Source organism: Centruroides sculpturatus, unplaced genomic scaffold (genome assembly GCF_000671375.1).
Source record: "Centruroides sculpturatus isolate CEXI.00-Female unplaced genomic scaffold, Cexi_2.0 scaffold419, whole genome shotgun sequence".
Lineage (NCBI taxonomy): Eukaryota > Metazoa > Arthropoda > Arachnida > Scorpiones > Buthidae > Centruroides > Centruroides sculpturatus.
Genome location: NW_019384753.1, coordinates 273,181 through 284,614, shown reverse-complemented (window position 1 = coordinate 284,614; position 11,434 = coordinate 273,181). Strand labels below are relative to the sequence as shown.

At 31.9% G+C, this 11,434-nt stretch overlaps 1 protein-coding gene across 1 annotated transcript in view; it reads left to right on the top strand.

Annotated features, from left to right (window-relative positions):
* Positions 1-5,725, top strand: part of LOC111628651 (mitochondrial import inner membrane translocase subunit Tim13-like) — a 15,132-nt gene extending 9,407 nt beyond the window's left edge. Inside the window, exon 3 of the mRNA XM_023372482.1 lies at positions 5,387-5,725. Coding sequence (XP_023228250.1) covers positions 5,387-5,485 — 99 coding nt within the window. The 3' untranslated portion in view covers positions 5,486-5,725. The remainder of the gene's footprint in view (positions 1-5,386) is intronic.
* Positions 5,726-11,434: the final 5,709 nt, after the last annotated feature.

The following is an 11,434-nucleotide window of genomic DNA, read 5'->3' as shown; positions in this document are numbered from 1 at the left end:
CAGTATGTAAATTAGGTACCGTAAGTCTAATACAGTACTGTAATTTTATACATTTCTTGTGAAAGAAACATTTCTTATTCAACGGCGATTAAAATTATTTATATTAATGATGTCTCCGAAGTTCAAGGAACTATTCGCAGAAAAATAAGTTATTAGAAATCGGCCGCAGTTTGCTGAGCTGTTCCGCGACGAAAACAATGTTGAGCAATGGCGATGTCGAATGGTGACACTCGGTAAGTAATCCTACAATTTTTTATTTATAGCGTAGTTTATACGGACTATTTCCAAAAAAAATATACGTATTTTGGAAATGTTGAGTCGGATTAGTCTAGAATTGATTAATTTTATGGAAGAAAACCTTTCAATCAGCCGTAGTCCGTAAACTTTACACGTGTCGGGCTGTGATTGGAACGACTCGTAAGAAATCGGATTCCTAAAGAATGGAACGTATCTCTATCTTATAGGGGGGGTCGACTGTATATAAATAAACAAAATAAAATAAATAAATAAAATACAATAAAATGAATAAATTATGCCCTATACGTGCTACAAAAATTAATAACATATTTTTACATGCGTCTGAATTATAATATAATAACCTCTTTTGATCCCCAGTTCCTATTTTATGGATTATGTAAACCCATGCATTTTTCTATTTTGTATTTCCATGCTGTTGGTAATGTATTTGCATCCTTTTCATTTAAACATTCTACTTTTGTATATCTCTATTTTTTCCATTTCCATCACTATACTATACGGTGAGTGCACTGTTCTTATGATCTTCGCTTCATCCCACTTAACTATTGCTCCGTCCGCCTGTGCGTACGGTAGCAAGCATGGCACAGGCGGACAGAGCAATAGTGTGAAAGCCTGAGGATGGCCTATCCAAATAGGCCGAAAACGTTTGAGAATAAAAAGAAAAAACTCGGCAAGTGGAATTCAGGTGTGTTCATATATTNCAAGCATGGCACAGGCGGACAGAGCAATAGTGTGAAAGCCTGAGGATGGCCTATCCAAATAGGCCGAAAACGTTTGAGAATAAAAAGAAAAAACTCGGCAAGTGGAATTCAGGTGTGTTCATATATTATAATTTAACATTGCTGAGAAAGAGAGAGATAGGTTTATTTTATTTAAAATCTGAAATAACTGTTTTGTTTCTGTGTAATTGAAAAACAGCTTTTCAAGTTACTTTTTATTATTTTCTTATTTACATTAATTTATGGAGATGTACACTAATTTAGTTATAAAATTCCACTAATATTTTATAAGACTTAATGAAATATAAAAATTCAAATACCTTTAAAAGAATTACATGTTTGATATATTTAACAAAAATAGAAATAACTAACATTTTTGTATTTTTCTGATTGAAAGACTAAACTTGGGTAATGTACAAAAGAAAACTGAATTCAGAACATAAATAGCTTCGTTTTACTATTAGTTGTTACAGTATAAGATTTAAAATTAAATATTAAGGCATTTTTATATCACTAATCATTATTTTAAATAAATTTTATAACATTAAAATAGTTAATATAATTAATGGTCAAATATAACTTAATTATTTGGAAAAACTGATTAAAATCTTGAATTTTTTTCTAATCTTACATATATGCATGAATTGCATCTCTGGGAGAAGTCTTTTCCAGAATACTGAAGAATAAAAAGAATAATATTTTATTGATTACTATCAATCTAATTAGTTCAGAAATAATATAAAAATGTTCAATAAGTCAATTTATTTTTTATAAAACTTAAGTAAAAATGATATAGTATATAATAAGTTAATATATTTTTACAAATTAATTATGTATTACACATGTAAACTACTTTAGTATAACTATAATAAAATGTAACAGTATAACTAGTATAATAAAAATTTTATTCTATTACAGCATCTTTATTACATTTCCTCAGAAATTCAGACTAATAGCTAAAATAACAACACCAAACGATCGCCTAATTTATCGGGCTATAATATGGCTATTTGATTGGAACTAAGTAATTTGACATTAGAGGTAGGCGTTAGGCGCCATCTCTTAATTAAATTAATAATAATTAAATAAATAAATTTAGAACATTCTGGAATAAAAGCCATATAATAATAGCCATATTATAGCCCGATAAATTAGGCGATTGTTTGGTGTTGTTATTATCTACTCGGGCTGTGAATTGATGTTTATATACTAATAGCTAAAGTTATAATAAATGTTAAAACTTTATTTATTAATAGAGAAAATGAGTAACTAAACACTTTAAAATCTGAGATTTAATGAAGTAAAATTAAAATTTTAAAATTCATTTGAAATTAAAAATTTCCAAACAAATTTTTTGACTGGTCTTGTTTAACTTCAGGAATACATTAAGAAACCTCAAGGGCACTGACCCTTTCAGGCTACTCATTAGTCTTCAAATTTTCATTTTTTTAAAAAATCTAAAAATTCCAACAAGCAGTCGGAGATGAGTGCATCATTCCATATTGTGTCTTTTCCACTTTTTAAAATTTTTGTACCATCTATACTATCCAATTACTAGTGTAAGGAACTATCATAATATTGTAATGTTTTTATTGTTTGGAAACAGGCTTATAGCATGTTATCTGTTGGTTTATAAACTAATGTTAGCGGTGGCGTGATTTCAAATAATTTAGCAACTAGTTTGCTGCACTAGTGATTTATTTTAAATATTAAAAAAAAAAAATTTATAAGTTTATATGGAAGGTCTTACAATATCTTTTTGCACCAATACTCTATGTACTGTACATTGAAAAAATATACAAAATAACCCATGATGGGCTTGTAAAAGGCCCTTTTAGTGTTCACAGGAAAGAAAGAGCAATATATTGTGTATATGTAAATAATTTACTGTATTTACTTGCATATAAGATAAAGTTTTTATTCCTTTTTCACTGTTTCAAAAACCTAGGTCGTCCTATACATCTGAACGAAGGATTCAATAATTTTTGTGAACCATGTATTCACATTTTTTTTACCGGTTTCTCACCCTCTTGTGTTTAAAAACAAAAGTATTTTATCTGGGTCGTTTGAATCAACCTTGTGTATTATCAGGAGTAAAGATGAATAGCAATAGGAAAGACAAAGCTTTTGAATTGAAATTCCAAAATCACACAGGAGCCCGATATAAGTTTTAATCCATTCACACATGAAAACAAATGATTATTTTGAAATCAGAATTCGGAAAAATTCATGAGTGTAAAAGATGGAGAGTGGATTTGACTGTTAAGAATTGGCAAAAAAGGGTTCCAGATTGTCCAGCTTTACATGAACAAATTATGTTGTCGATTTTACAAGATTTTTCCTAAAAGTTTAAAATACCAGTAATTTTTGGGGACAATGTGCGCATTTGATATTTTATTTGTGATTAAATGAAATAAAATTAGAACTGTATAAACCTAATTTTCTTTATTTTGATGTTTAAAGTCACACCTTGTCCTATATGTGAGATCATCTTATACTCAAGTAAATATGGTATCTTTATCAATTATGTCATGTTAATTTTTGTCCATTAAATCAACATATATTCAAAGTAAAAGAATTTTTCCTTCTTGGGAGGATCCCTAACAAAATTAAGAAATTGCTTTTATGACTAAATGCAGACTAAATCAGTCTGCATTTTTGATTTTCTAAAAAGTTATTTTAAAAATATGAATAAAATTCCTTTAGCATGGAATATCATTTGTGTTTAGAGTCACTTGTACCCATAAGTTAAGTAGAAAACATCAAATGCTTGATTGTGATAAGTGACAATAGATCAATTGTGATAGCAAGTGAGTTTCTCACTCACACTTATTGAATGTGTTCCTAATAAAGTTGCATTAATACAGCTGAATAAGCAATCAATGACATGGTCTGTATAAAAGTCCCATTGCTCTATTGCATAGTCTGTCTTTTTTGTTCTGCTCCATTCCATGATGAGCTATTAAAATATACATCATTCTACAAAAGGATGTAACAACAGACACAGAACCAATTTCTGATGCATATAATACAAAAAATGAACATTACACAAGCATTTTCCGACTTTTGAGTTCTTTCCAGGTACAATAGAACAGTTACCTGATGGAATATTATTGGAACAACAAATGTCTATTTGTAAAATTTTTTAAAACAATGTAATTCAATTAAATTACAATGAATGTAAATTCAATGTAATTAAATTAAAACAATGTATAGTTTTGAAAGATCATTATCTTTCAAAACTATAAATATAATTTCAATGCTATATAGGTGTTGTCATGTGCATAATGATTATTCAATTAACAACTATAAAGTGTCGAATAGGGCTTACCAGACCATCGATAACACCATTTCCTCCTTAAAATTTATACAAGATGACTCAAAATTAGCTTTAAAAATTTTTATGGCTTCCAACCATCTGAGATGCTCTGTGTATGATGATGTGAGGAGGAGTTTGGTCAGTGTAAAGCCCACAAATATTGAGGTATTGTGACATCAGATGCAATAGGGAGCTTCTGTACATTGTGTCCACTAAATGTTCTATGAGAAGGAGAATACAAGAGCATATCTCAGATGTGCAACATACCAGAACTTCCACAGTTCTATGTATACAGCAGACCCAGAAATAGCTGTGTATTTAATGAAGGGTCAAACTCCTCTTCGCAACATTTCACACACAGCATCTCAGATGGTTGGAAGCCATAGAAATTTTTAAAGCTAACTTTGAGTCATCTTGTATAAATTTTAAGGAGGAAATGGTGTTGTTGATGGTCTGGCAGGTCCTGTTTGACACATTATAATTGTTAATTTAATGATTGTTATGTGCATGACAACACCTACGTAGCATTGAATTTATAGTTTGAAAGGTTCTTTGAATTGCATTGTTTTAAAAGTTTTTACAAATAGACTTTTGTCCTGATAACATTCCATTGGGTAAATGTTCTGTTGCATCTGGAAATAACTCAGAAGTTGGAAAACATTTGTGCAGTGTTTATTTTTTGTATTATATGCACTGGAAATTGGTTTTGTCTGTCGTGAGCTATTAAAAAATTGGCAGTCTCACACAAATGCAGACTTTTGTGATAATGCCAAACTAAAATCATTTTAGGAAGCAGTTCTGCCAAACTAGTGCAGTGTGGTTGAATCCCACCAGTAAATGTTAATTTTGCCAATAAAATTGGCAAAATTACCAAATTTATTGGCAAAGCTTTCAAAAACTACTGTATACTGAAAACTAAGTGGAAGTGGATAAGATGCACTTAGGTATGATGCATTTCAGATGTCTAAATAACACCCTAAACACATACAGAAAACAGATATTTTTAGAGATGAATGAATAAGCCTGAATAAATAAATATAAATACATAAATAAATTTCAATTTCTAAATTTTTGAAATTTATCATTTTAGAAATGCATTTCAATGTGCATGGATAGATATATGGATTCATGGAATGTTGTATCCAGGACATATGGAGGGAGACTAGTTCGAGAGAAAGGACATATGTAGCATTAAATTTGTTTTAACATATTCATCTGTAGAAATATCTAATGAAAATATTTTGATTTGTTACATTGATTATTGATATTTAAAAAATGTAAAATATAAAAATTAAAGATGTAGAAATTTTAAAAACAAATCTACTGTGGATTATATTTTTATAAGTATTGTTTTACAATGAAAATTTAGTACTTAGATATTAAGTATTTGTATACTTGTCACTCAATTTCCAGATAAAATAAAGTCATCTGTATTTTGTAAAGATTGATTTTTTTACCAGCAGATAAAGACTATATGATTTACCACATCTCCCATTATGGATCAGTGTGACCTGCAGTGAGATGAGTAATAGATTTTATGCATAATTTGTATTACATTTATAATTCAGAGGATCTAGATTGAATTTGAAACTGAATCCACAAGGTAAGGTGCTACAGTCAGTCTGAGTGATGTTTTGTCTGACCTATCCTCAGAAATTAAATGAGCAAAAATTGAATTATCATCATAAATTTTTAATACTTTTTCATTAACAATGAGCATTTATTGTCATTCAACACCATTTCATAAATATATTTCAACTCTGATTGTGATGTTATTAAAAATGAATTTTAAACATCAATTTAAAGATTCTTAATCTAACTAAAAATGGGACACCATTGTACTTCAATAAACCCTGGCCCCGAAAAAACTAGTTCCGGCCCTGCCCAAGATGCTATTAGAGATAATGAATCAAGAATGATTTGTTATCTCTAATAGCATCACGTTACGAAATTCGTTCCTAAACCGAAATTTATATATTTGAATTTTAAAGACCACCTTCAAATGTTTTAAATATTTGAAGTTTTGTGCCGTGGTTTGTAAGTTGTAATGAAAAGATTTAGGTAGGAATAAAAAATCGTTTATTACACATATATGTAAAATCAATGAAGGTCATGTTCTTATTCTGAAAAGAAAAATAAGGATATTTGATCAGTCGTAACTGGATTTTCTTTTTGTTTTTTTCTTTTGATAACCAGAGAAACCTCCCAATTCGTCGAATTCGGCTTATAGAGAATATTACACATTAATATTACGGTTCCCCATACAGAAGTTTAAAGATTGTTGATTGTGCTTGTGATAAGACATTTTTTTAATTGACAAATTATCAAAATGATGTAGTGCTTATTTGGTGATTGTTCTTGTTTTCTCCCTATCTAAAAGTATGTTTTTTAATACTTTCATTTCATTAAAAAATCTGAAATAAAATTTATATAAATATTACCACACTCAGGGTTCGGCTTAACGGGAAATATCAAGAAATTTTCGTTTAGTTAGGAAAACACATTTCGTGTAAAGTCAGGGAATTCGTTCATTTATCATGTGTTTTAAACAAAGTAGATTAAAATTTTTCCATTCCGAAACTATCAAAAAGTATTTTCTAGATCATTTCTCGTTTTTCAATGTTTATATGCCTGTGCGCACTATATAGAAAACTAGCTTGATCAAGCCAATATGATAGCACACTCCACAAAAGCGAATCAAATATTTTGTTTAAAATAACTTTTATAAATTTTTGGAAATAAGTAGTTGTTGTGCATGCGCATGGACATGAGCAATAAATGGATTGAACTGTACATAACATTTAGGCTGCATTTGGAAATTCTAAGCGATAACACTGTGGTAGTGGTGACTGACGTCATCGGTTATTCCGGGCGATTAGCGCATTTTTAAACATGCTGGTTATTTTGTGGTGTTCAACACAGCGGAAAGTCAAGAAGAGATTATATTAATTCTGTCATTGTTCTCGAATATCAATTCAGAATCATATGATGATTCGACAAGTTCATCAAAAGATGAAAATGAACTTGTAGAATTTTTTTAAACAGGTATCGGAGAAAAATTTTTGTTTAGTTTATACTGTGAAATCAAGAATTTCGTAGCATTTGCTGGCCATTTTCCATGCTGTCTTGTCTCATCTGAAATTTGGGACTACGCGGATTTTGGATCTTGGTCGCTTTGTGTCGCAGAAACAAAATGTTTTATTTTCTCTAAATTTTTAAAATCACGACCACATTCGTCACACGATGCAATGTGTCCGTCATCATGTAATTCAATAGAACCGCTGTAACCGCTTTGTCACCGTGGTTACTTCGGTAAGTACCTCAGGACAACCGGTGATGTCATAACAGTGATTTTTAAACACAGTTGGTTAAATATTTAGGTCACATTTTCTAAACGCTTAGGTATTTACCAGTAGTTACCGGTAACACCAGTTACAATTTCCGAACACGCCGTTAGGTAATGAAAGTGAAATCATTGAGCATGCGCGTGGACATCTGACAGACGGATAAAAGTCCTAACATAAACACTTCACTACTATAGTAGGAGGCCGGATGGCCTAAGCCAGGGGTCGCCAATGTGTTGATATCGACCCCTGGGGGTCGATTATCAAGCTTAAGCTAAGCATCAAGCTTATCCGTCTCACTGGTTGTCAGTTACGAAAATTATTATTAACAAATATACAATAAATGAAAAAAAAAATGCAAAATTAACAGAAATGTATTAAAATAGTAAGTACTTTGTTTTGTTTGTAACACGAACTTTTTGGTGGGGGTCGATGTGAAGTTTCGAAAACTTGTAGGGGGTCGACGATCAAAAAAGTTTGGCGACCCTTGGCCTAAGCGGTTAAGGTGGCAGCCTACCACTCTCGGGACATTCCAATTTTCAACACTGACTCAGCGCTGATCTCAACATTTGTTAAAATTCGTTCCTTTTTTCAACGTTGAGGTAGAGCTGTTGTCAGCATTGACTCAACATACTCAGCACTCAACAGATATGTTGACTGCTACTTTCCAATGAATTGTGGGTAATTGGTAAGACGTTTGAATGGAATCCATCTTGCTGAGAATGGAATTATGGGAACTAAGCACTTCGTATTCGAGTTGGAACGTCGTTAATGACGTCAAATTGTTGACTTCAACGCTCAACACTCGCGTTGAAAATTGGAATGTCCCGTCTGTGTGACCCGGGTCGAAATCCCCAGGATTTTTCGGGGTGGTCGGTTCGGATATGTCGATTCCCGTCCACCAACCGGCCGCCCCATTGTGGGCCTGGCCGAACCCATAATGGGCCTGGCCGAACCCATAATGGGCCTGCTAAAAAGAGACCCTCTTAATGCCTACAGGGCAAAAAGAGTTAAAAAGAAAAAAATACTATAGTGGAGCGTGCTAATTAACCATCGGCATTGCTACTTTTTGTAATTAAAGAATATGAAAATGAAACTTAATTGAACTAACTTAATCTAAAATACTATGTATGATTAGTAAATATTTTGGAAAAACTATAAAGCATATGGATGTTATATAATTCATTTAAAATACATATGTACATAATCTTTTGTACTGTACTACACTAAATATCCGTATTGTTTCTAAAAAGCAAAAACCTAGTAGAATCATGAAATTCACTTTTAACAGAGATATAACTAACATCATGAAAATGGTCCAACATGATTGTAAAAAGAGACCCAACCATGTATCGAGTTTTAAGAAACGATAAGGATAGATTAGAAACAGAAGAAATGGCATGTGTAAACAGGATACTGTATGAAAACATGCAGTTGGGGATAGACAAGGATTACATCGGTGTCATTACAAGAAACTTGAAAGTTAAACACAAAGAACATCAATATGACGTAAGAAAGACATCCAACAACGCACTCTCTCCATGTCCCTTAGTCTCGAGTTTTTCGTGTTACAACTAGTGATGTGCCGGATCGTTAAAAATGTATATCCGCGGATGCGGATACGGATCATTAGTGTGTAGATTCGCGGATACGGATACGGATCTCTACTTTCGTACTCAGTCGGCGCCGGTCCGTGTGACCTTGGACCGATAGTTGACGCTTTGCGTTAATAACGCGACGTGTTTTGACTTGCACTGCGCGTGTTTTTGTTTATAGTGTGAAAGTGTGCTAANTTTTTATTTCTTTTTTGCAAATCAGCTCAACACTTTTTCCGCTATCATTTTCTGGGGTGGGCCGTAATTCTCGCTGAAATTGTAGTTTTTTTAATGTAGTGTAGGACCTACAAACACTTGTCTTTTTCTTCTACCCGCGACCCCCCTGGGGGTCACAACCCACAGGTTGAAAAACACTGGCGTAGATTACGTTTGTGTTTTTGGAGAGTGTTGAGTTAAATTAAAATAAAAACAATGTCGACAAAAAAGTTTATTAGTGTAATATGGAAATAATTTACGATAGTAAACGACGAATGTGCTATTGCTACCTATCTTTAAAATTTCATATAAGTAATGAAATTCATTAAGATAAAAGTCTGTTAAAGATCCGCTAAAAAGTAACGGATACGGATACGGAACTTTTTTTCCCTCGGATATCCGGCACGTGACTAGTTACAACTCCCAACGTGTTGAAGGTGTCACATGGTACCATCTCTCACTCTGACGTCAAATCGGTAGTCTAAAGTTCTAATTCACGTGCTCGAGTAGATGACATTTATTTTCGCGGCAAGTCAATACTAATAAAAAAATTTTAATTCATAATTGATAAAATTATACAGCAAATTTTTCCAAAAATAAGAAGAAGTATCTAATTCATCGAAAAAGAGTATTAAAATGATAGTAAATTATATGTATAAATTATTAAAAGCATAGACACTATATTAAGATTATTTATTAATCAGAAGTGTTAAGTTCTGATTAATAAATAATCTTAATAGACAAAACAATTTAATACGTAGATCAAGGAAGAAAACTATATGAAGAAAGGATTAAAATACATTTTCCATTACATAACTGATTTTTTAGCTCCAACACACGCAATTAATTTTTCAACTAATTCTTTCCACAAAGCGAATTGCCTTTTTCTTGTAAATTTGTTGTTGAATTTTCCACTGTTCATTTTCTTATTATTTTCTACATATGTTACTAATATTTCTTTTTGTTCTTCGCTTATTTTTTAAAATAAAACATTGGAGGTTTACATTTTGTTTCTGCGTACTATATTGCTATAAGACAACTTTTAACTGTAGCACGTGTAAACTAATTCGCGTTGATTTGTTTACAACTTGTTACAGTTAAGTTGATTGGTCGAATCATTATAGTCGCAAACCCAGATACATTGTAAATAATCACATCATGCTTAATTAACGACACACGCGACCAAGTGAGTATGACGTATTTCCGCTGGCCTTTCGAGTTCGCTCGAAGGGTTTAACTCGACTACCAATTATGTGAGTCGTAGTAACACGAGTGAGTACGATGACGTCAGTTCGAGTACAACACGAAAAACTCGAGACTAAGGGCCCGGGATGGCGCAGACTGAGGGATCGGTGATAAAATGAGAAGAGGCAAATATTAAATCTGTACACACTGCTACATTAGCACAGAACGTTGAAAAACTTGAAATATACAAAAACAAGTTGAAATATAAGTGCATATGTTAATGCAAGAGATGCGGACAGTTTACCAAAGGCATGGAAAAAATAAATTTGTCAGAAGACCATAATTACATCATTTCTACTATATATTTTTGAGATATTTTACATTTTACTGTTATTCATTATTTTATATTTTACTGTTATTTATCATTTATATTAATTTTTAGTTATTTTGCTTTATTTCCAAATACAATAAGACCACGCTTAACGCTGATCCGATATAACGCGGTCTGCTCAAAGCCTAAATAACGCTCGAAATTTACGCTGGTTTAAAATAATGCGACATTACATTGATTCGATTATTCGCAAACATGAACCAATCAGTAAAAGGTGGCAATTATCGTAGCGCCTACTTTTGTTAAATCCATGTTTATTTGGTGCAATTTTGGAAAAAATATAACATCATTAATGCCATAGGAAATGACTTCGCTTGGCAAGAATTAACTGATAAATGCACGAACGGAGTGTGGAAGAAGTTATGGCTGAAGGTATCCAAGAATTTTCAACGAGAATAGCCTATCGC